This window comes from Microcebus murinus, chromosome 24, assembly GCF_040939455.1.
Source record: "Microcebus murinus isolate Inina chromosome 24, M.murinus_Inina_mat1.0, whole genome shotgun sequence".
NCBI lineage: Eukaryota > Metazoa > Chordata > Mammalia > Primates > Cheirogaleidae > Microcebus > Microcebus murinus.
In genome coordinates, this window is record NC_134127.1 from 23,647,901 (window position 1) to 23,674,548 (window position 26,648).

General features: G+C 37.6%; 1 protein-coding gene across 1 annotated transcript in view; it reads left to right on the forward strand.

Moving 5' to 3' along the window:
* FZD3 (frizzled class receptor 3) overlaps nucleotides 1-26,648 on the forward strand; it is a 67,147-nt gene that overhangs the window by 10,213 nt on the left and 30,286 nt on the right. The window contains exons 2-4 of the mRNA XM_075997132.1: nucleotides 568-1,100; nucleotides 20,753-20,949; nucleotides 23,221-24,238. Of these exons, the coding sequence (XP_075853247.1) occupies nucleotides 912-1,100; nucleotides 20,753-20,949; nucleotides 23,221-24,238 (1,404 nt within the window). The 5' untranslated portion in view covers nucleotides 568-911. The remainder of the gene's footprint in view (nucleotides 1-567; nucleotides 1,101-20,752; nucleotides 20,950-23,220; nucleotides 24,239-26,648) is intronic.

The window sequence follows — 26,648 nt, forward strand, 5'->3', positions numbered from 1 at the left end:
TGGAATCATTTTCAGGAAGAAAGATTCTGGATTCAAAGAAATAAAGTGATATGTTTACATTCACACAGCTTGTAAGAGGCTTGACTCTATATCTTCTGGTTTATTTTTCAGAGCCCTTTCACAGATGGCTTCTGTCCAATCAACTAATGTAAAAATATGCTATTAAGGATTAACACAGATAATTTCAAATTCAATAATTTAGGTTATAAGTGTAATTGATATCATTTCAATAAAATTTAGGACAGCAGCTTAAGAAATTTTCAAAATGGATCAATTACATCTTGTGACAATTGAAAAATTGCCGTCATACTTGAGAAGTTAAACCATGCGTTATATAAGCAACTGAGGGAAGAAAAATTTGTCTTTAAATGCTGCATAAGGATTATTTTAGTATATCTATGACACGAATGATAAAGCAGAAAAACCATGTTTTATCTTTATGAAGTACCCATGTATTTTTATCTATTTGGTCAGTATGATATCTCTTGTGAAAGATTTTAATATGAAATTCACAATATTTTAATAGGAAATGACTAATCTCTCTCATTTTTAAATAATATTTTTCAGATATTTCAATCAAAGGAAGAAATAGCTCTTCTCCTAAGATGGAATCTGTTGTTTGGGAATGTGGTTGATCAACTTGATTGTTGGCCAGATGTGCCCTATGTAATAAAATGAAAAGAAGAGACAAGATGATGTCATTTTCCCATATTGTGAAACCAAAAACAAATGCCTTTTGTGAGACCAAGCTAACGAACCTCTGACAACACAAAGAGTATTTAACTATTTGAAGAACTTAACAGTAAGATATAGAAGAAATACTTTCAAGCTGAGACCTGCAGGTGTGTAAAGATCTAAAATACGTATTGAGTAGGCTCTGATCATCCAAATCTCATTCACGTCGAGGAAGGATGGCTGTGAGTTGGACCGTCTTCTATCTTTGGCCCTTGGCTGTGTTTGTGGGGCATATAGGTGGGCACAGTTTGTTTTCTTGTGAACCTATTACCTTGAGGATGTGCCAAGATTTGCCTTATAATACTACCTTCATGCCTAATCTTCTGAATCATTATGACCAACAGACAGCAGCTTTAGCAATGGAGGTAAGACTTGATCTATTCTTTTACAGTTCTTAGAAAATGATTCTTACATTGTCCTGTCAACTAATCTAATGAATGTGTTTGATAACAGGAGAAGAATATGCTATTTAAACAATATCTTAGCCAGGCGTGGTGGCTCACACCTGTAATCCTAGAACTCCAGGAGGCTGAGGCGGGTGGATTGCTCGAGGTCAGGAGTTTGAAACCAGCCTGAGCGAGACCCCGTCTCTACTATAAATAGAAAGAAATTAATTGACCAACTAAAAATATATATAGAAAAAATTAGCCGGGCATGGTGGCACATGCCTATAGTCCCAGCTACTCGGGAGGCTGAGGCAGGAGGATAGCTTGAGCCCAGGAGTTTGAGGTTGCTGTGAGCTAGGCTGATGCCACGGCACTCACTCTAGCCTGGGCAACAAAGTGAGACTCTGTCTTAAAATAAATAAATAAATAAAATAAACAATATCTTGTACATTTAAAGATTTATATGTTTTGGTTCAGATACTAACAGACTGAAGGATTCATATTTAGGGAATGTTACTGTTGGCTTTTTTTTTTTTGACATTATACTTTTCTAAAGAAATTTGAAACAGTGGTACATAGGCGATAATAGCCATCCAGAAGTTTAAAATTGTCCATGTTATGATTACATCTCCTCTGTAATTTGCTAATATTAATAAAATCTTTAGATAAAGAGCAGAATATATTATTCACAGTTCGGTCATTAAGTATAGATTAAGTTATAACTTGATTTTTAAAAAATGAATTCTTTTGTTCAACCTTTTGGTTTACAGTATTTAAATTATTTTTATTTATTTTATTTATTTTTTGAGACACAGTCTGACTCTGTCACCTGGGCTAGAGTACAGTGGTGTCATCATAGATCACTGCAAACTTAAACTCCTGGGCTCAAGCAATCCTCCAGCCTCAGCCTCCCAAGTAACTGGGAGTACAGGCATGTGCCACTGTGGTCTGCTAATTTTTATAGTTTTCAGTAGAGATGGGGTCTTTTTTTTTTTTTTTGAGACAGAGTCTCGCTTTTGTTGCCCAGGCTAGAGTGAGTGCCGTGGCGTCAGCCTAGCTCACAGCAACCTCAAACTCCTGGGCTCGAGTGATCCTTCTGCCTCAGCCTCCCGGGTAGCTGGGACTACAGGCATGCGCCACCATGCCCGGCTAATTTTTTTTTTTTTTATATATATATCAGTTGGCCAATTAATTTCTTTCTATTTATAGTAGAGACGGGTCTCGCTCTTGCTCAGGCTGGTTTTGAACTCCTGACCTTGAGCAATCCGCCCGCCTCGGCCTCCCAAGAGCTAGGATTACAGGCGTGAGCCACAGCGCCCGGCCCAGAGATGGGGGTCTTATTCTTATGCAATCTGGTCTCGAATTCCTGCGCTCAAGCGACCTTCCTGCCTTGGGCTTCCCAGAGTGCTAGGATTACAGATGTGAGCCACAGTGCCTGGCCTTGAATTTTCTTAAATACTTAAAATGATTTCTGGGTCATACCATGTTCTTATCAATTTAAAAATAACTCCCATGCAATGAATAAGTTTTTGTTGTGTGAATTCTCTATTCTTGATCTCTTAGAATTATGAAAATTTGTTTCCTTATTTGAATTTTTCTAATGGTAATTCTTCGATACTTCTTAAATGATTAAGTGTGTATTTGTGTTTATAATGGTTTCAGAATTGAGGACAAGGATATATTTACCAGATAAGAACTGAGAGGTAGTAAACAGTGGCTGTAAAGAGCATGGGCTTTGGGGTTAGACCAACCTGGATTTCCATTCTAGCTCCAACACTTTCTAGCTGTGCTACTCTGGCCAAGTTATATGAACTTTGTCACCTTAGTTTCCTTGCTTATAAAATACAGCTAATAATAATTGCAGAGGCTTTTGTAAGGTAGAAAATGAAAATACATGTGTAAAATACTTGGCACATAGTAAGTACTCTGTGATAGCTTTTACCATTTATCCATATTCTTGTATTAATGTGGCTACATAATTTAGAAGGAAGGCTTTTTAATTTTTAATCCATTTTTATAGTGCTTTCAATAAATGGAAGCCTACATATTTTGGAATTCTTCATTTTATAGTAAAACTCAAAGGTTCATTACTTTGAGGTAGACTAGTGTAAATTTTTCTGGGAAAATTTGTACAAAGATTATTCATAGATTTTGAAATGGAGGAGTATCTTATATATTTCAAATATTTGAAAATGCTATAGAGATTTAACCAAACATTTTCTGCTCTTCCTTTGAATATACAAGGTCTAACTGGTAGAGAGATTTGGAATAGACTGTCAGAATATGTGAAAATAGGTATTGGTTTAATTCAATAAGTTGGTTCCAGGCATGATTTTCTTTGCTATGTATTAAAGCTATTGATTTTTCTCGTAAAAACTTAAATTAGAAATACCCTTATTTCTGGTATCATTGTAAGTCATAACTCCTTTGAAAAGCAGGTAAGGTAATAAGAAGCAAGTTATTAAGATCTGTGTCCTGTCTTGGGTTCAACTTTGATTCTGCCATGTAGTAGGTTTAAGATTTTGGACAGGTTACTTAACATTCCTGTTCTTTGTTTTCTTCATTTTTGAAAAGGCAATAATAACAAAAATACCTTGAAGGCCTGTTAGGATTAAATGAGAGATTTATTTTTATTTATTTACTTATTTATTTATTTATTTAGAGGCAGAGTCTCACTTTGTTGCCCAGGCTAGAGTGAGTGCCGTGGCATCCGCCTAGCTCACAGCAACCTCAAACTCCTGGGCTCAAGCGATCCTACTGCCTTAGCCTCCCGAGTAGCTGGTATTACAAGCATGCGCCACCATGCCCGGCTAATTTTTTGTATATATATTTTTAGTCATTATTATTAGTTATTATTATTTAGTTATTATTTGGTCAATTAATTTTTTTCTATTTTTAGTAGAGACGGGGTCTCGCTCAGTCTGGTTTCGAACTCCTGATCTCGAGCAATCTGCCTGCCTCGACCTCCCAGAGTGCTAGGATTACAGGCATGAGCCACCGCACCGGGCCGATTAAATGAGAGATTTACAAAGTAGCTGGCACAATGCATGGTACATATTAGGTGATTCACAAATGTTAATTTTGTTCCAAATTCCATTTCTAAATTACCTAAAGGGAAGTACTAGAAAGATGTATTTGCTCCAAAGAACTTGCATCCCTAGTTGTAGGTTCATTCATAATCAGAGTATAGTAGGCGGGCTCTATGCTCTTCTCAAATATGCCCAAGTAGTTTAGATATTTTAGTGGCAATGGGATTATCTCTGTTTGACTTGCAGACATTCTAAGGAAAGTACCTAAGTGAATAATAGTTTCTAAGAGAAGGCTGTAGTGACTTGAAGTAATGTTGGGGATAGTTGCTTATTGCATGGTTGTCTTATCAGGACAGTGATGCTACTGACAAAAAGAATCATCAGATACAGTTTGAAAGTGTAAAGTTCCTGTAATAGAAAAAGACACGGAAACTCAGCAGACAACACAATGTGCTCAGAGCTGCTGCCGACATCCTCCACTTCTATCCCTCTACTGATCCAGGAGCAAGTAATTGGAGTAGACAATCCCAGCACATTCTTGAGTGTTCACTCTGAGACTGGATGAATTGAAAGAGAATTTCCTAGTTATAGCATCTTTCAGCAGGCTCAGGCTTTAAGCCTCCCTTCCCTTACTGATATAGTGAGTTAAAATGAGTGCATGGAACAGAATGGTATATGGGCAGTCGGCTAGGTTTGCCAAGGAAGAGAAGTGCAGAATCTGGGTTATTTTAAATTTAATTCTTCACAATCAACAAATTGAATGTTCTTGCATTGTGTCTAGAGGGTTCCTAGTCTGTACTTTCATTGAAATTGGGACATGTTTAAATAAATGGGATAAGTGTCAGTCCATTAAGTTGGAAAAGGTCCTTGCTAATATGTTTCTCTCTCCCTACCTTCCAGAACATGCATATCTATACACTAACACCCATGGTAAAATTTTTCAAATTGTGAACTTGATACCTTCTCTTTTTGCCCTGAGTATCAGTGGCTTTTGATAGGGAAAAAAAATTCCTCATTTCTAAGTTTTCTAAGCCATTGTGAGCTGTCCAAATTGCTAAGTAAATTTTTGGGAACCATTCAGCATGGAGCAAAAATCAATAAATTTGTCAGTAGCTGTCTTTATTGAGCCACTTGTTATTGGGTGTTTATGACTGTAGTGGTGGTAAAAGGGATCTGGGCAGGCTTTTCCCCAAACTGAATAATTAGACCAAATTGGATAGGAAGAGAACAGGTTAGTGGAAGAAGCACTAGAACAGGGATAGACTTGTGTTCTGTCACTAACTAGTTTTGAGACCTCTTTGTGTTGGTTTCCTCTAGGAAGTGAATTTTTCTCCTCTCCATTTTATATGGTTATTGTTAAGATCAAATGAAGCAATTTATATCAAAGAACTTCAGAAAGTTAAAGTGCTATGTGAATACTGTGTGCCTGTCACCCTGTTCTTTAATTTCAGCTAGCGTGTATAATGAGCAATCTTTAGTCTCTTTGGGAGGTTGATTGCTTGTCTATTCTTTTTTTTTCCCCCCTAGAAACTAGCCCTCCATAGGCAAATCAGAGGAAAAACTCCTGGGATGGTTTGTGTTTGCTTCCTTTTCAATGTTTTCCTTTGTCATTTTTATTAAAGATTTTCTATTTAAGGTTTTCTTGTAATGGAAGCATGAGAAGCTGGCAGCGGGATAGATCCTCGTAAGGACACCTAAAAGCTTGGACACACTTGTTATCTTTTATGGTTCATTAAGAACAAAGTATGTTCGAACCAGTCTTCCAGTTATCCAAACTCATATTTTAGCTTTTTTTTTTTGAGACAGAGTCTCGCAGTGTTGACCTGGCTAGAGTGCAGTGGCGTGATCATAGCTCACCACAACCATGGATTCCTGGGCTTAAGCAATCCTCCTGCCTCAGCCTCCCGAGTAGCTGGGACTGCAGACATGTGCCATCACGCCTGCCTAATTTTTTCTATCTTTAGTAGACATGGGATCTCACTCTTGCTCAGGCTGGTCTCGAACTGCTGACCTCAAGCAGTTGTCCCACCTCTGCCTCCAAGAGTACTAGGATTACAGGTGTGAGCCACCATGCCTGGCCCATATTTTAGCTTTTTATTTAGGAAAATTTTTTATTATATAAAATTTTAGTTATATATAGATATAGATAGAATAACTTAATGAATGCCGTATACCCTTCATCCAGCTTTAAAAATTACCAAGTCATAGCTAGTTTTGTTTCATTGTGGTTGCATGCACAACTTTGAAGCAAATCCCAGATAGCAAAATTCCATCCATAAATATTTTGGTATATGTCTTTAAAAAGTAAGCTCTCTTTCCAAATATATAAATGCAACACCTTTGTCACTTCCTCAGTATTATCAAGTATAAATTAATGTTCAAATTACCCTTGAGTGTTTGACAATTATTTTTCATTGGCTTTTTCAAACCAGGGTTCATATGTTGCATTCAATTGATGTGTCTAATCATTTGCTTTTTTTTTTTTTTTTTTTTTTTTTTTTGAGACAGAGTCTCGCTTTGTTGTCCAGGCTAGAGTGAGTGCCGTGGCGTCAGCCTAGCTCACAGCAACCTCAAACTCCTGGGCTCGAGCGATCCTTCTGCCTCAGCCTCCCGAGTAGCTGGGACTACAGGCATGCGCCACCATGCCCGGCTAATTTTTTATATATATATCAGTTGGCCAATTAATTTCTTTCTATTTATAGTAGAGACGGGGTCTCGCTCTTGCTCAGGCTGGTTTTGAACTCCTGACCTTGAGCAATCCGCCCGCCTCGGCCTCCCAAGAGCTAGGATTACAGGCGTGAGCCACTGCGCCCGGCCTTCATTTGCTTTTAATTGATAGATTTTCCTTCCCTTTCCCTTTTTTTCTTATAATATATTTGTCCTATAGAGTTTCCATAGGCTTTATTTGAGTAGATTCTGGTTTGTTTTGGAGTGTGCTTTTTTCGGGAGAGAATACTTCATAGGTAGTATAACATACTCCTGCCAGGAGGCACATAATATCAGATTATTACTCTTTTTATAATGTTAATAGCCATTGATGATTTCTTAGATTGGTAATCTTACTAGAAATTTGAGAAATGGTGATTTTTTCGAACTCCTGAGCTCAAATGGTCTGCCTGCCTCGGCCTCCTAGAGTGCTAGGATTACAGGCGTGAGCCACTGCGCCCGCTGAGAAATGGTGATTTTCTTATTCACTTTCTTCCGTTTCTCAGCTAGAATACTTTATAAACAGAAACTTACTCTCGTTAGCTATCGGTTACTCTTATATGTCCAGTTTATCTAAGAAAGACAGGATAAATACTTGCTCGTTCCTCTTTATTTATTAGTTTTTAGAATAATGAATTGATTCCCAAGCATCCTTCAAAGGTGACCAATGAGGTATTTTTTTTTTTTAAGTTTCATTATTAACTCATGGATTAACATGTTTGATGTGTTTTTAATCTATTGAAGTTATTCTTATTGGGGCTCAGAATGTTCCATCTTTGGTAGTGGGATCCTCTACATGGTAGCTTTTTTTTTTTTTTTTTTTTATTTCTATATGTAAAACTGAACTGTAATACATGGTAGCTTCTGAGTGTTTTTGACACCATGCTAGTGGTCTTTTGCTTTCTGGTATGATCCAAGTTTGCGTCATAACATTCTGCCTCAAACCTTGAATTATCAATTTCTTTAGGGAGCACTGGTTCCTTTTAAATGGAAATGATACTTAGAGGCTACTATCTGTGTGCCAAGCCTGTTGATACTAGGCTAGTCATTTTTAGACCTTTTCCTAGACAGAGTTAGGAAATACTTTTTTAAATTTTTTTTAAGAGAAAATCCTCATGAGTTTATACTGATACTTTCAAATAATATTGCAAGGTTTTTATTTAACATCTTTTTTTTTTTTTTTTTGAGACAGAGTCTCACTCTGTTGCCCGGGCTAGAGTGCTGTGGCGTCAGGCTAGCTCACAGCAACCTCAAACTCCTGGGCCCAAGCGATTGATCCTTCTGCCTCAGCCTCCCAAGTAGCTGGGACTACAGGCATGTGCCACCATGTCCGGCTAATTTTTTCTCTATATATTAGTTGGCCGATTAATTTCTTTCCATTTTTATAGTAGAGACAGGGTCTCGCTCTTGCTCAGGCTGGTTTTAAACTCCTGACCTTGAGCAATGTGCCCGCCTCGGACTCCCAGAGTGCTAGGATTACAGGCGTAAGCCACCGCACCCGGCCTTATTTAACATCTTTAAATTTATTTAAAGATGTTGTTCATCTTATACTGAAGCTTTATTCACATATAGTTTCAGAATAATAATAGCAATATTATTAGCAATATGACTACTGAAGGCAGTTTTAAGATTTGTTTGTACTTTTTTTTGAGACAGAGTCTGGCTTTGTTGCCCAGGCTAGAGTGAGTGCCCTGGCGTCAGCCTAGCTCACAGCAACCTCAAACTCCTGGCTCAAGCAATCCTCCTGCCTCAGCCTCCCAAGTAGCTAGGACTACAGGCATGTGCCACCATGCCCGGCTAATTTTTTGTATATATATATTAGTTGGCCAATTAATTTCTTTCTATTTATAGTAGAGACGGGGTCTCGCTCTTGCTCAGGCTGGTTTCGAACTCCTGACCTCGAGCAATCTGCCCGCCTCGGCCTCCCAGAGAGCTAGGATTACAGGCGTGAGCCACCGCGCCTGGCCTTGTTTGTACTTATTTTTGTCTTTAGGGATGTATCTCACCAAGGATGTACAGTCAAATTATTGTGCTTTAAAGTTACTTAAATAGTTTTTCTCCATGTAATCTCAATGCACAGTTAGGTTCATATGTTTCATTTTATTTTTGAGGGATGACTTTAACAGAGTTTTTTTTATTTATTATTATTTTTTTATTTGGTAGGGGAAGGTAGATGAGACAGTCATGAGAGCCTTTTTCAAATAGCAGCTCAGCTACTCACTAATAGGGTTTAATGGTATCACATACCTTGGCCTCTCTGTAGCTCAGGTTTTAATATTTAAAAGGAGGGCAGGTCCTAATGATCTAAGATGCTACTCCTACCACTGACATTTTGTCGTTCTAATCCCTAAAAGAATTTAGTCGACGTAGATATACTTTGTCAAAATTTACTTGCCATTATGAAGTAAAAATGCTATTTTTCACTCAAAACCACACATGCAAAACAAGAGTGATGATTGAAACTGAAAGCAAATATGCCTGTGATCTCTCGAAAAAGAAAAAGTTTTCTTGTTACAGAATAAGACAGTGATTGGCAGAGAGCTTGAACCTATAAGCCTATTTAATGATTTTTGAAGCAGAAGATGAACTGAATTTTTTAATCTCTAAATATGATGACTTACTAAAATTTAAAAAGAGAAAACTAGTATATGTAATTACTGATTGCAAATGATTCTCCAGATGACTTAAATAAAATTTTATATATAAAAAGCACATTAATTTATTAATAAACTATTGAAAACATTTAACAATGAAAGTTTTTTTCTCTAGATTAGCTGAATTTAGTGAATTTGAATTTATGATTTAACTTCACAATGACAGTTTTTTTCTCTTTCCCCCACCACATAGATGGAAGCAGTAAGTTGCGATCAGAACTCTATTTCTTTGCCTAAAAAACATAGAGCATTTCTGTTGGTCTATTTTTTTTTCTTTTTTTGAGTCAGGGTCTCACTGTGTTCCCCCGGCTAGAGTGCCGTGGCATCAGCCTACCTCACAGCAACCTCAAACTCCTGGGCTCAAGCGATCCTACTGCCTCAGCCTCCCAAGTAGCTGGGACTACAGGCATGCACCACCATGCCCGGCTAATTTTTTTCTATATATTTTTAGTTGGCCAATTAATTTCTTTCTATTGTTAGTAGAGACGGAGTCTCGCTCGGGCTGGTTTTGAACTCCTGAGCTAGAGCGAGCCTTCCGTTTTGGCCTCCCAGAGTGCTAGGATTACAGGCGTGAGCCACCATGCCATGCCTGTTGGTCTATTTTTTAAATTGCACATATATGTAAAATATACTGTTTTGTGCATGATGTTTTACTATTTTTAAAACTCTTTACTATTTACCTACATCTATATCCCTCTAAATTTCCTTAGCTTTCAACAGTGTTGCTCTGGCAAGTAACAATAAGAGGACCAGTGCTAGGAAACTCCCAACATAGCAGTAGGAAGCTTTCTAAAGTAAAACCTAACAGAGTTTTTTTTATTTTGCTGGGCATAGTGGCTTGTACCTGTAGTCCCAGCTACTTAGGCGACTGGGCTGAGGCAGAAGGATCGCTGGAGCCCAGGAGTTGGAGGTTGCAGTGAGCTATGATCGCACCACTGCAGCACTCCAGCCTGGGCACAGAGCAGGACTCTGTCTCTTAAAAAAACAAAAAAACATCCCCAACCCTTTCTCAGAGGATCAAATCCAAAGCATGATAGACATTCACAAATTGGCTCCAACTTAATCTCCTAGCTTCATTACTCTTCAGAATCTCTGTTCATCACAGTTGCACAGAACTTCTTAGCACTCCTTAAATTGCCAAGTCTTTGCAAATGCTGTCTGTGCCTAGAAGCCTCTTCCAGTATTCTTTCTGGTGATATCTTATTTAATTTTTAAGGCCTGGTTTGAATGTTATTTCCTTGTGAAACCCGGGGTGCCCAGAAGTTAGTGACTCTCTTATCCATACTTACCAGTATCTTTTATATGTTCCTCTATTTTAATGTGTATATTATTCTGTTGGAATTTTTACCTTTCTATAAGAATTTTAACTCCTTGGAAGCAGAGCTTGTCCTATTCATCTTTGTATGCTTTACAAATATTAACTGCTAAATGTTTGGATTCATGACCCCTGTAAACTATAAATCTCTTAGAGGTAACAGTAGTCATAGTTTTGGTGCTGTACCTAAGCTTTGAATCTCCTGGGCTTGTAATAGTAGTATGGTTGGTGGGGATGGTGATGGTAATTATAATACTAAGATTACCACATATCTTTGAACACTAGTATTTTACTTTACTTTTTTTTTAATCAAAGTGAGTTAAAGCTTTCAACATTATGTGTTTGCATTTATAAGTGATATAATTAAACAAAGGAATAAAGCAACACAACTTTCCTGTCTCTAGGCCTTTTGTGTTCCTTCTGCATAAATCTTTGCTTGTTAGAACTCTGTTGTACTTGACCCATTGTTAAGTTAAAAGGGGGGGGTAGATAAAAAACATCATGGATGGTATTGTCTTGGTTTTGTTGGGGGAAAAAAATGCATGTTCATGAAGAGTAAGTGATTTGGTAGGATTTTTACCAAGGTCAACGGTGGTTATTCCTGAATTCTATATTAGCACAGTTTATTTGTGTTTTCTCTGTTCTTCATTTTTACTTGTATTTTCTGATTTTTCCATAAGAAACACATTGTGCTTTTAAAATAGCAAAATTAGTAAATAAATTTTATTTTTAAAAATCTCAACTGTTCTATTTTTGTCTAGTTCCCATTGTAGGGCCTAAGATTTAGTATTTATTAAACATATTTTGATTGAATGACTACAACAAATTAAGAACTTGGTAAATGCCACAAAATAGACAAAATGGTAAGGGGATTCAGAGAGGATCACATATGGGGGGGTCAGTGAAAGCTTAGTTATAGGTGGCATTTGAATGAACCTTGAAAGACTGATTTTTGTTGTTTTAAGAGAATAGTATAATGTACTCCCGTGCAACAATAACTATTAACGTTTTATGGATAGGCTTTTTAAAAAATGAACTTTCTTTTATTATTTATTCGTAGAATTCATGTTTTAAATCTTTAGAATACATGTATTATCCAGAAGAGCTACTTTCCTATTATTTTTTGTTGAGATTAATATTAATAAGGTAGTTTTTCCTAAACACACAATATCTAGTGAAGTGGCTTGAGAAGCCTGTTGTGTGAAGAGGAATTAAGGAGCTTCTAAGTTGCTAAGGGTACATACAAGTAGTGGAGAAAGAATTGCACTTGGTCATTTCTGACTTTAGGGAAAATTTTTGATTTATTTGAAAATAATTGATTTTTCTTGTGTAACAAATCACTTTAAAGGAATACCTTAAAAATACTTAAATTAGGCCTGGCGTGGTAGTTCACGCCTGTAATCCTAGCACTCAGGGAGGTGGAGGTGGGCACATTGTTCAATGTCAGGAGTTCCAAACCAGCCTGAGCAAGAGCGAGACCCCGTCTCTACTATAAATAGAAAGAAATTAATTGGCCAACTAATATATATAGAAAAAATTAGCTGGGCATGGTTGCACATGCCTATAGTCCCAGCTACTCAGGAGGCTGAGGCAGCAGGATTGCTTGAGCCCAGGAGTTTGAGGTTGCTGTGAGCTAGGCTGACGCCAAGGCACTCACTCTAGCCTGGGCAACAAAGCGAGACTCTGTCTCAAAAAAAAAAAAAAAAAAAAAAAAACTTAAAAAATTATTAAATGTAGTAGAATTTGGTTTGTAAAGTGTTATATTCTGAGACAGACCATAATTCAGAACTGTCTATGATATTGTAAATATTAAAAGTTTAATTCCAAAAGAAAAATCAGATTTATGGATTGCTTTGGCTTATGAAGATAAATAATGCCCCTTTGGTAATAGCAAGTTTCTGAAAGACTAGTGGAAAGTATGCTATCATGGGACATTTTTAAAAATTAAGATTTGAAAAAGAAATCTATGGGATTAAAGTTGTTTTTGTAAACCTAGAGGTTTTTAAATATAAAATAATTCTTTAGTTTTGGACCTTTTCTCATTAAGCATTGTACTGTTACAAAAAGATTTTGAAAAGGTTTTATTTTTATTCACTTAAAGTTATTTTAAAAAGTTCTTTTTGAATAATTTTTTTATTCTAACTTGGATCTGAAATAGCTATGAATACCATTTTTGAATTTTTTGAGACTATTCCACATTTGATTTCACATTTAGCGAATTTAGTCATAATATTCCCAAACTCAGTAGGGTATAGTTTCTGTGGTTACCAGACCCTTTTGTACAGTGACAAAGGTTGGAATTCTGATTCTCATGAGTCAAATTTTGGCCTTTGACTCTGTCCCTTTTGCACACCCTTGCTAAGCTTGGGCTGTTGCTATGCTTGAAGGCTTGTCAGCTAACAAGTTCCTATGGTAACAGGAATGGAAATTTGAAAGAAGAAAGAGAATGGGAGCACAAAGGCTTGGTTGATTTGAATTCGAACAAAGAATGGAAGGTTCCCTGTAGTGCACCTTTGTCGTAGAAACCAGAAATTTAATTTTAGAAAGTTACTTTCCAGTTTGTAAACTTCCTATACCCTGGTCTTGATTTAGTGAACAAAAGTATTACTTGTTTAGGGAACTACTCAGTAAGATTCTTTTAAATTCCAATCAGTTAAAGTTCCTTTTTTCTACTTCATACGATTTTAATAGTATTCCTTATGTTATACATTTGTTTTCAAGTTTTCAGTATTCAGGCTACCTTATTTAATTTAGATTTTGCTGAGGTTGAAAATTGTTAAGGTTAAAATCAAGGCAACTTGCTTATTTGAAAAGTATTAATATTTTGATTTGTTTTTATTATAACAGCTTTATTGAGATAAAATGCGTGTACAATAAACTACGCTCATTTAAAGTGTTCAGTTGGGGGTTTGAGAGATCCTGTGAAACCATCGCCACAGTCAAGATATAAACTATTTCTGTCACCTCAAAAGCTTTCTCATACCCCTTTGTAGTCCACCCCTCTCTCTACCCACTGCTCCAGGCAACCACTGATGTGCTTTCTGTCATTATTGGTGGCTGTGGACTGGTATGGTCTGTGATCTGTTAGGAACCAGGCCGCACAGCAAGAGGTGAATGGCAGGTCAGCCTTGGAAGCTTCATCTGTATTTACAGATGTACCTCATAACTTGCATCACCACCTGAGCTCTGCCTCCTCTCAGATCAGTGGCTGCATTAGGGTATCACAGGAGCGGGAACCATCCTGTAAACAGCACATGTGAGGGATCTAGGTTGTGTCTCCTTATAAGAGTCTAATGCCTGATGATCTGAGGTGAAGCTGAGGGAGTGATGCTAGCGCTGGGGAGCAGCAGCAAATACAGATTATCATTAGCAGAGAGGTTTGACTGCACAATAAATGTAATGTACTTGAATTATCCCTAAACCATCTGTTCTCCACCCTCCCACCCTGCCCCTGGTCTGTGGAAAAATTGTCCTCCATGAAACTGGTCCCTGGTGCAAAAAAGGTTGGGGACCGATGTTCTAGAGTTTTACATAAATGGAATCATACAGTATCTACTTTTTTGTCTGGTTTCTTTCACCCAGAATAATGATGTTGACATTGATCCATGTTTTGTTTTGCTTTTAAAAAACATCATTTCAAGCGCAGCACAGTTGCACAGGCCTGTGAGCCTAGCTACTTGGGAAGCTGAGGTAGGAGGAAATCTTGAGCCTAGGAGATTGAGTCCAGCCTGGGAAACCTAGCAAGAACTTGTCTCAGGAAAACAAAACAAAAAACCCAAAAAATATTCCAGTTACAAACAGAGAATTCATCAACTCCTAACCACCACATAGGCCTGCTACAGATCTATTAATTTGCAACTATTCTCTAATCTCTTTTTTTTTTTTTTTTTTTTGAGACAGAGTCTCGCTTTGTTGCCCAGGCTAGAATGAGTGCCATGGCATCAGCCTAGCTCACAGCAACCTCAAACTCCTGGGCTCAAGCGATCATTCTGCCTCAGCCTCCCAAGTGGCTGGGACTACAGGCATGCGCCACCATGCCCGGCTAATTTTTTCTATATATATTATTTGGCCAATTAATTTCTTTCTATTTATAGTAGAGACGGGGTCTCACTCTTGCTCAGGCTGGTTTCGAACTCCTGACCTCGAGCAATCCGCCCGCCTCGGCCTCCCAGAGAGCTAGGATTACAGGCGTGAGCCACTGCGCCCGGCCTCTAATCTCTTTTTAAGCTGTCATTAATTGTGTTCTATATGTTAACTATATCTTTTTTTTTTTTTTTTTTTGAGACAGAGTCTCACTTTTTGTTGCCCAGGCTAGAGTGAGTGCCGTGGCGTCAGCCTAGCTCACAGCAACCTCAAACTCCTGGGCTCAAGCGATCCTCCTGCCTCAGCCTCCCGAGTAGCTGGGACTACAGGCATGCACCACCATGCCCGGCTAATTTTTTGTATATATACTTTTAGTTGGTCAATTAATTTCTTTCTATTTTTTTAGTAGAGACGGGGTCTCGCTCAGGCTGGTTTCGAACTCCCGACCTTGAGCAATCCGCCCGCCTCGGCCTCCCAGAGTGCTAGGATTACAGGCGTGAGCCACCGCGCCCGGCCAACTATATCTTTTTATTTATGTTATTGAGACAATTTTACAGAAGAGGAAAGTAAAGTTTGGAGAGGTTAAGTAGAACAAATTGGTTAAGTGCAAAGGTTCTAAATCAGAATGCCAAGGTTTAATTGACTCTTGGGTCTGTCTTTGTGGCTGTGATTTTGGACAAGTTACTTTCTTTCTTTCTTTCTTTTTTTTTTTTTTTTTTGAGACAGGGTCTCACTCTGTTGCCCTGGCTGCAGTGCAGGGATGCCATCATTGTTAACTGTAACCACAAACTCTTGGGCTTAAGTGATCTTCCTGCCTTAGCCTCCTGAGTATCTGGGACTCCAGGCATGCCACCATGCAGGGCTAATTTTTTAATTTTCTGTAGAGACCAGGTCTCACTATGTTGCCCAGGCAGGTCTTGAACTCCTGGCCCTGACCTCAAGCAGTCCTCCTGCCTCAACTTCCCAAAGTATTGGGATTACAGGCATGAGCCAGTGTGCCTGGCCATGCTTAAGTTTTCTATGCCTCATTTTCTTCACATGTATTATAAAATGGGATTAATAATAGTACCTACTTTATGGGATTGTTGTGAGGGTTAAATGAGATAATGTGTGCAAGGCAGTTTGAACAGTAAGTGCCTGAACTAATATAGTGACAGTAAATGCTAGCCGAGATAATAGCTTAGGGTACTTATAGCTAGTAAGTGGCAGAAACACAAAATAGTCATTCAAATCAATTTTGTAATTCATGATGGGGCTCACAATAGATGTTTAATAAGTTGATATAACAGTATCTGATTGCTTAGAATTTTATGTATTGCTGAGTTTCAAGCAAGTTTGAGACTTTAAGACATTCATGGCCGGGCGCGGTGGCTCACGCCTGTAATCCCAGCACTCTGGGAGGCCGAGGCAGGTGGATTGCTCTAGGTCAGGGGTTCGAAACCAGCCTGAGCAAGAGCGAGACCCCATCTCTACTATAAACAGAAAGAAATTAATTGGCCAACTAATATATATAGAAAAAATTAGCGGGCATAGTGGCGCATGCTTGTAGGCCCAGCTACTCGGAAGACTGAGGCAGGAGGATTGCTTGAGCCCAGGAGTTTGAGGTTGCTGTGAGCTAGGCTGACGCCACGGCACTCACTCTAGCCTGGGCGAGAAAGCGAGACTCTGTCTCAAAAAAAAAAAAAAAAAAAAAAAGACATTCATGTGCATGAGTGTGTGACATGTGTACATATGTCAGTATGTGAATGTAATACATTTTTAACCTTTAGTTTTAAAATAATTGTAGGCTCATGGGAAGTTGCAAAAATAATACAGAGATTCTGTGTACACTTTACCTATTTTCCCCCAATCTTACTATCTTATGCAGCTGTAACACAATATTAAAACTAGGAAATTGGCAGGGCATGATGTATCACACCTGTAATCCTAGCACTTTGGGAGGCCAAGGCAGGAAGATCACTTGAGGCCAGGAGTTCAAGACCAGCCTGAGCAATATAGCAAGACCCTATCTTAAAAAAAAAAATGTAGCTGGGCATGGTGATGTGTACCTTTGGTCCTAACTACTTTGGCGAGACCCTGTCTCTAAATAAATAAATAAACAAATGTGTAAAGAATTAATAAACTATCATAGCACTGCGAGCTAATGTAAATGTTCTGAGCATGGCTAAGGAAGGCTAGGCTAAGATATATTAAATGAATTTTCAACTTAGGATATTTTTAACTTACGATGGGTTTGTCAGGATGTAAGTTGAGGAGCATCTGTAGTTTGAAGTTTGTGGCTTGCTTTAGAACCCAGAATATGGTCAATTTTGGAAAAGATTCAGTGTCCAGTCATTGTTGGGTGCCATGATTATAAATATGTCATTTAAGTCAGATTTGTAATTGGGTTGTTTAGATTTTTTTAATTCTTACAGAATTTTTCTCACTCTCAGTCACCTATTGAAGGAAGTGTATCACTCTGTGGATTTATATGTATTTTCCTTCCCTTTTTTGAGACAGAGCCTCACTTTGTCACCCAGGCTAGAGTGAGTGCCGTGGAGTCAGCCTAGCTCACAGCAACCTCAAACTCCTGGGCTCAAGCCGTCCTCCTGCCTCAGCCTCCCAAGTAGCTGGGACTACAGATGCTCGCCACCACGCCTGGCTAATTCTTTAGTTCCTTTTAGCTCAGGTTTGCTGCTGATGAATTTTCTTCTGTTTTTGTCTATCTAAAAATATCTTTGCCTTCATTGGTAAAGAATATTTTAACTGGCTAGAGAATTATAGGTTGGCAGTTATTTTCTCTTAGTTTTTAAAATTAGTCATTTCATTGTTACCTGGTTTTTTGAAGTCAGCTCTGAATGTTATTGTTGCTTCCCTGAAGGTAATGTGTCTCTTTTTTACACTGCCTTTAAGATGTTTTTCTTTGGTTTTCAACAATTTAAGATAGGCCTAGGTGTGTTTTTCTTATATTTATCCTTCTTGGGGTTTGAAGAGTTTCTCAGATCTGTGGGTAGTTGTCTTTAATCACTTTTGGAAAAACCTCAGTTATCATCTTTACATTATATATTGCCTCTGCTCCATTTTCACTCGTCTCCTTTTGAGATTGCATATATCAGGCCTTTTCATGGGTTTTTACATGCCTTGTAGACACTTTTCTATATTTTTTTGTTATTTTTTGGTCTGTGAACTGCTTTTTGTTTGAATATTTTCTATTGCCTTGTTTTCTCTTTTGCCATTCCTGTCTTTTGATATATCGAAAGTTCTTAGTTTCATTAATTACATATTTTAATTATAGAGTTTCTATTTGATTCTTATAATAGATTTTGATTTTTTGATGAAAATTTTTTTTTTTTTTTTTTTTTTTTTTGAGACAGAGTCTCACTTGTTGCCCAGGCTATAGTGAGTGCCGTGGCATCAGCCTAGCTCACAGCAACCTCAAACTCCTGGGCTCAAGTAATCCTTCTGCCTCAGCCTCCCGAGTAGCTGGGACTACAGGCATGCACCACCATGTCCAGCTAATTTTTTCTATATATATTAGTTGGCCAATTAATTAATTTCTATTTATAGTAGAGACAGGGTCTCACTCTTGCTCAGACTGGTTTCGAACTCCTGACCTCGAGCAATCCGCCCGCCTCGGCCTCCCAAAGTGCTAGGATTACAGGCGTGAGCCACCACGCCTGGCTGCCCAGTAATTTTTTTTTTTTTTTTTTTTTTTTTTTTTTTTGAGACAGAGTCTCGCTTTCTTGCCTAGGCTAGAGTGAGTGCCGTGGCGTCAGCCTAGCTCACAGCAACCTCAAACTCCTGGGCTCAAGCAATCCTACTGCCTCAGCCTCCCGAGTTGCTGGGACTACAGGCACGAGCCACCATGCCCGGCTAATTTTTTATATATATATATTAGTTGGCCAATTGGTTTCTTTCTATTTTTATAGTAGAGACGGGGTCTCGCTCAGGCTGGTTTTGAACTCCTGACCTTGAGCAATCCGCCCGCCTCGGCCTCCCAGAGTGCTAGGATTACAAGCGTGAGCCACCGCGCCCGGCCTGCCCAGTAATTTTTAACTGAGTGCTAGACATTATAAAATATTGATGAGATTCCAGATGATGTTATATGACTGCAGAAAAGGTTCATACATTTTTGGGAGCTTAGCAGATAAATGGGGGCAGATTACTTTAATTCAGTCAGGGACTAAGCTGAGTTGAGGCTGAGTTGCAATGTTGGTAGGTCTCACTCCCTCTGATTAGTCTGCTTCTAGGGTATAGTCATTCAGGACTGAATGACTGCTGAAAGTCTTATATGTTCAGTTCCTCTTCAGGGCTTGAACTGTTATTCACATCTCCTCAGACTGATAAGACTGCCAAAATCTCACTCTACTTTTCAGAGACTTTCTGCTTAGCTTCTTAGCCTCTTTCCCTGTGTAGCTTCAGAATTTTAAAATATCCTGAAGGGAAAACTGGCTCTGTGTCAGGCTTAAATCCTTCACACTTCCCCTTCTCACTTAGATCTTGTTCTTTTGATTTCCAATTTTGTTTCTGTAGCCTCCCAAGACCACCTAAAGCTCTGCTGATTTCTCAGTTGTCTAGCACCAGCCTAGGCAAAGCTCAATTCTCCACCTCTTCCTGTATTCCCTGATCAGCCAATGCTTCCTTGGAGAAGTGGCTGTGTTTACCGGGCCTCATGTCTTTTCTTCCCTGCTTTTTGGATTTTTGGTCCTTCTCATTCTTTTGCTTTAGCAGTTCCCTATTAGCTTTAAATAGATAACTTAAAACTTTTTGTCTCTTTAAGTTCTTGATGGAAACATTGGTTTACTACAAAGTTCTCCGTCATACTTGGAAGTGATAGTCATGTTTAATTTGTTATATATCAGTTGTTACATCTTTATAGTTAACTTCTTTGACATCAGTTTCTTTTACTCTTGATTTTTTTTTGTTGCATTATATATAGGAGGCCTCTGGAAAATATTACACCTCAATGTAGAAATAAATCGATTAGAAAGGCCTGGTGAGACTTTCTATAACCAGTTCAAGTTCAGCAGTGACTTAAACTATCATATAAACAAGTAGAAAAAATATTCGGTAGTCAAAAGCACAGGTGCACATTTCTTGGGATATTTTATGTATTCCTGTTATTATAATGATTACTATGGTTTTATGTTTAGAGCCACTATTTTTATTTCCTTAATATTATTAATAGCTTACAGTGTTAGCTCTGTATATTTCATGTGATTTCAGAGTTTAAAAAACTGTTTAGAAAGTTTTTTAAAATGTAAAAAGAACAAGAAGATTTGAGCCAAAGGTGAGAGACCCTTCTCTACTTCTCACTCCTCAAATAACTGCGGTGTATTATTACTGTGTACTACTGTGTTAGTGTGTATTACTACGCAATAATACTTTTCTTCTTCTCTCTCCTTTCTACCTTTTACTTGTCATCTCTTTCCTGTTGATATTTGTTAACTGAAGAAAATGTAGATATTGAAATACATAAAAGGAAGAAAACTAAAATCTCTTGTAATCCTACCACCAATCCCTAATCATGCTTTTGAACATTTGGTATACATCTTCTGAGGATTTTTTTGTGTAAAAATGGATCATATTGTTAGTGCTTCTCAGCCCTTACTCTTCAGTAATATCGTCTGTAACACCTAATATATATATATTCTGGGATACACCTCACATTTAACTAAATCAGAATCTTCAGGCATAGGGCTAAGAGGGGTTTACTTAAAAAAAACCCAAAAAACCTCTCCTTCAGAAATGTTTAGTAGTCCTCAGAAATTATTTTAAATGAAAAAAATGAATGTTGCAATTTTACAGGAAGCTTAACTTGTATACAATGTTTTATCTAATTATTCACTTTCAACTTTTTCCTAGCCATTCCACCCTATGGTGAATCTGGATTGTTCTCGGGATTTCCGGCCATTTCTTTGTGCGCTCTATGCTCCTATTTGTATGGAATATGGACGTGTCACACTTCCCTGTCGTAGACTGTGTCAGAGGGCTTACAGCGAGTGTTCAAAGCTCATGGAGATGTTTGGTGTTCCTTGGCCTGAAGATATGGAATGCAGTAGGTGCGAAAATTATATATTTTCATGGATCATTTCTTATGTTGCAGTTTGTTTTAAATTACTTGTCTTCTATTTCATCTGTTTTAAAAACTTTTGGGGCCAGGTGTGGTGGCTAACACATGTAATCCTAGCACTCTGGGATGCTGAGGTGGGCGGATAGTTTGAGCTCAGGAGTTCGAGACCAGCCTGAGCAAGAGTGAGACCCTGTCTCTACTAAAAATAGAAAGAAATTACTTGGCCAGCTAAAAATATGTACACAAATTTAGCCGGGCATGGTGGCGCATGCCTGTAGTCCCAGCTACTCAGGAGGCTGAAGCAGAAGGATCACTTGAGCCCAGGAGTTTGAGGTTGTTGTGAGCTAGGCTGACCCCACGGCACTCACTCTAGCCTGGGCAACAAAGTCAGACTCTGTCTCAAAAAAAAAAAAGTTGATTTGTTTGTTAGACATTCTTATGGTTTTATATTAGTGAGCATTATAAGTAGTAATAATATACTATATTATATAATTACTCTTTTGTATTCTGAAATATTTCAAGGGTAAAGAATAATAAGGTAACTACTTACACACCTTTTATTATCTGGCTTTATCCAAGCTTAACATTTTGTAATATTGGCTTCAGGTTTTGTTTTAAGAAATAAAACACTATAGAGTGGAAGGTTCTTCCTTGTTACCCATCTTGATCTGATTTCCTTCTTTCTTTACGAAGAATGAGGTAATCATTGTGTTGAATTTGTTGTTAATCATTCCCATGTTTGTTTATATCAGTAAAAACATAATTTTTTTTTTTTTTTTTTTTTTTTTGAGACAGAGTCTGGCTCTGTTTCCCGGGCTAGAGTGCCATGGCATCAGCCTACCTCACAGCAACCTTAAACTCCTAGGCTCAAGCAATCCTTCTGCCTCAGCCTCCCGAGTGGCTGGGACTACAGGCATGCGCCACCATGCCCGGCTAATTTTATATATATATATTTAGTTTGTCCAGATAATTTCTTTCTATTTTTAGTAGAGACCAGATCTCGCTCTTGCCCAGGCTGGTCTTGAACTCCTGACCTTGAGTGATCCTCCCACCTCAGCCTCCCACAGTACTAGGATTACAGATGTGAGCCACCATGCCCGGCCAAAACATAATTTTTTTTTAACATGTATTTATGTTTATATCTGTAGGTCTGGTTCATTCCTTTTCATTGCTATGTAATAGCCAATTGTATTAGTATCCGGTAGTTATTTAGCTATCTTCTACTGATGGTCATTTAGGTTGTTTCCAGAGTTTGTTTGTTTGTTTTTTATTATTCATATAAGCATTATTATTTTTTTAAATTTATTTATTTTTAAATTTTTAATAGATTTAGGGGGTACAAGTTGAATTCCATTACATATATATATTGTATAGTGGTGGGGTCTGGGTTTTTGGTGTACCTGTTACCTGAGTAGTGTACATAGTACCTCACAGGTAATTTTTCATCCCTTACTTCTTCCCACCTTTCCCCCTTTGAGTCTCCAGGGACCTTTTTTTTTTTTTGGAGACAGAGTCTCACTCTGTTGCCTGGCTAGAGTGCCGTGGTGTCAGTCTAGCTCACAGCAACCTCAAACTCCTGGGCTCAAGCCTCCCGAGTAACTGAGACTACAGGCATGTGCCACCATGCCCGGCTAATTTTTTCTATATATATTAGTTGTTCAGCTAATTTTTTTCTATTTTTAGTAGAGACGGGGTCTCACTCTTGCTCAGGCTGGTTTCAAACTCCTGACCTTGAGTGATTCGCCCACCTCGGCCTCCCAGAGTGCTAGGATTATATACGTGAGCCACTGCGTCTGGCCGAGTACCTATATATTTTCATACTTTGGAATCTTACTCTAAGCTGTGTCCTAAATAAATACTCTGTATATACTGCTATGCTTGACTTTGTTGTTGTTGTTGTTTGAGATGGAAGTCTCTGTGGCCCTGGCTGGAGTGCATTGTTATGATCATGGCTCATTGCAGCCTCAAACTCCCAGGCTCATATGCTTGACTGTTTTAATAAAGAGTGCTATTTTTGAAAGGAAACCATATCATTTTTTGACAATTATGGAAAAATCTAGTTGTATGGCTCACAAGATACCACCATTTATTTTATTTCTACTTATTGCAGTCCCCCACCGCCACCAAGGATTTAGGAATAAATAAGGTCATGGTTGCTAAATTTGGAAATCCAAATTGTTAGGTATCAGTAGATTTCCCCATAAGTAAAAATGATTCTCACCTTATGTGGTTTCTTTTTTTTTTTTTTTTTTTTTTTTAGGTTCCCAGATTGTGATGAGCCGTATCCTCGACTCGTGGATCTGAACTTAGCTGGAGATCCAACTGAAGGAGCTCCAGTGGCAGTGCAGAGGGACTATGGTTTTTGGTGTCCCCGAGAGTTGAAAATTGATCCTGATCTTGGTTATTCCTTTTTGCACGTGCGTGATTGTTCACCACCTTGCCCAAATATGTACTTTAGGAGAGAAGAACTGTCATTTGCTCGCTATTTCATAGGATTGATTTCAATCATTTGCCTCTCTGCCACGTTGTTTACTTTTTTAACTTTTTTGATTGATGTCACAAGATTCCGTTATCCTGAAAGGCCTATTATATTTTATGCAGTCTGCTACATGATGGTATCATTAATTTTCTTTATTGGCTTTTTGCTGGAGGATCGAGTAGCCTGCAATGCATCTAGCCCTGCGCAGTATAAGGCTTCCACAGTGACACAAGGATCTCATAATAAAGCCTGTACCATGCTTTTTATGGTACTCTATTTTTTCACTATGGCTGGCAGTGTATGGTGGGTAATTCTCACCATCACATGGTTCTTAGCAGCTGTGCCAAAGTGGGGTAGTGAAGCTATTGAGAAGAAGGCATTGCTATTTCATGCCAGTGCATGGGGCATCCCCGGAACTCTAACTATCATCCTTCTGGCGATGAATAAAATTGAAGGTGACAATATTAGTGGCGTGTGTTTTGTTGGGCTCTACGATGTTGATGCATTGAGATATTTTGTTCTTGCTCCCCTCTGCCTATATGTGGTAGTCGGGGTTTCTCTGCTCTTAGCTGGCATTATATCCCTAAACAGAGTTCGAATTGAAATTCCATTAGAAAAGGAGAATCAAGATAAATTAGTGAAGTTTATGATCCGGATTGGTGTTTTCAGCATTCTTTATCTTGTACCACTCTTGGTTGTAATTGGATGCTACTTTTATGAGCAAGCTTACCGTGGCATCTGGGAAACAACGTGGATACAAGAGCGCTGCAGAGAATATCATATTCCATGTCCATATCAGGTAAGGAAAACCTTGTTATAAATTTTGGAATGTAGGGTAGTAAAATGAAAGCATATTATAAAGAACTATTCTTAGCTATTTTTTTAAAAAACTTCATGAACCTTAAACCTGTATATTAAAAATTTAAAGGGAAGATGATTACGAATACGTTGTAGTAAATATGCAATGCACATATTTATATAGACATCTTCATTTTAAAAGATGACTTATAAGTCTAAGCTATGGGCTTTTAAGCAGTTTACTTCTTTACACAAAAGTATTTGCATATGGATTTTTTTTTTTTAAGAAGTCTACAGGTTTGTGGGGGATAAGCACTTTACCAACTCTAATAAAAAGGTGCTATCTTTTTGTGGGAATTTTACTGATTTTCATATTAGGAATTAATTGTTTTAACAGTTTTGCAAAACTGATAGAATACACTTATACAAATATACAAACTCTTAATGGTCTGGTTTTTCTTCTTTGGGTACTGGATATTTTGTGACTTACCTTTGAGTTTAAAGAGTTTAGAGCCTTTGTCCTAGAATCATAGGATTTTAGATCTAGAAAGAACTTTAGAGATCATTTACTCAGGTTCCCTCTATAATTTAGAGTTTTTAAACATCTAATACCTCATTTGAAGCTTTGAAATGTTAAGTAACTTGCCCATGCTTAATAAATGACCAGCTGGGTCTGAGTCTTAGATGAAGAATATAGTCAAGGAAAGTAGTTCAGAGGTGTTGATGCTAAGTATTTCTCTCTCCCATCTCCCATAGGAGGATCTCCCATTCTCCTATGCCCCTAGAGATTACCCTCCTTTCTTCCATTTGAAACAAATTTTCTTGTAAGAGCACTCTGACTTGGTGCCTCCTATTCATCATGTCCTAGGTTTCCCATTCTGAGTGTGCCAGCCACCTTTCCGTTTTCCCCAACCCATATGTTACTCTAACACCTTTTAAATACCTTTAAGTATTTATGTATTATAGATAACTTCTGTTATCTGTCTAGTCACTTTCCCCTAGACAGTGAACTCTTTGAAAACAAGAACTTTATTTTTTGAATACATATCTATACGTCAGTAGATGATAGCAATGAGAATGTAAGTGTATAGATTGAGAAGAAGGGACATTTTTAAGAACTGGTAACAGTGTTACTGGGAACAAGGAGTATGGGGTTAGCCAGGTAGTAAATGCTCATATAAAAAACTGAGAATGCCAATTTCTCTTTTACTTTGTGGTGTAAGTTCATTTTAACTGCAGTAGAGTATGTTACTATATAAATATACTGCAGTTTATTCACTCTTCCTTCTGTTGATGGACATATAGTTCCCCGTTGTATTGTTATTATAAACCATTTTGCAGTGAAGCTTCTTGTAATATCTTCATTCCTTGTATATGAACAAAAATTTCCATGGGTTGTATACCAAGAAGTGGAATTTTGGCATTGTAGGATACAACCATCTTCAATGCAAGTGGTTATTTTAATTTATGATCATGTCAGAGTATGAGTTTCCCATTTCTCCTCATCTTGGTGCTTTTAAGTTTTTGCCAGCTTTTGAAATAGTTATCTCAATTCTGTAGTGGTTTACAATTCTCTTATTACTAGAAAGGTTGAGCTTTTTTTCTTTTGTTTATTGAGGTTTCTCTTGTGTTACCTTTGTCCATTACTCTGTTAGGTTATTTGCTTTTTGTTGTCTAAATATTATTAGTATTAATTCTTTGTCAGTCATTTGCATAACAGATCATAGCTTGTCTTTTTACTTTATTAGTGCTTTCATTCGTGTTTGAAGATATTCTTCCTTGCCTCTGAAGTCATAAAAAATGGTCTGCTGTATTTTTTTCTAGCAGTTTCTACAATTTGATTTTTTGATTCACACTGATAATCCCTTGAAATTTATTTTTGTCAATATCGTATGGAACAATTTTATTTTTCCGTATGGATAAGCAGTGTGCTTTCTGCATCATTTATCAGATAGTCCATCCAAATTTTAATGTAGCCTCTGCATGTACAAGTTTTATTCTTAGGCCCTCTCATTCATATAACCATGTGTCAATTCCACATGTCATCTGCCTGTTCTTTTTCAAAATTATTTTAGCTGTTCTTGGTACTTTGCTCCTCTATGTGAATTTTAGAATCAATTTTTCATGAAAAACACTGTCAGGATTTTTATAGAATTTTTTTTCAATTTATAAATGAATCTGGGGAAAATTGTTATTTTTGCAAAACTAATTTTAATATTTTCTTATTTGTTTAATACTTTTCTTCATTTGTTCCTAGATACCTTAGTTTTTGTTACAATTGTGAATGAGATCTTTTCTGCATTACATTTTTTTTAATTGGTTATGGCTGGTGTACAAAAAATGCCATTGATTGATTTTGTATTTTGATCTTATATCAAACATCCCTGCTGAACTCATTTATTAGCTCTGTG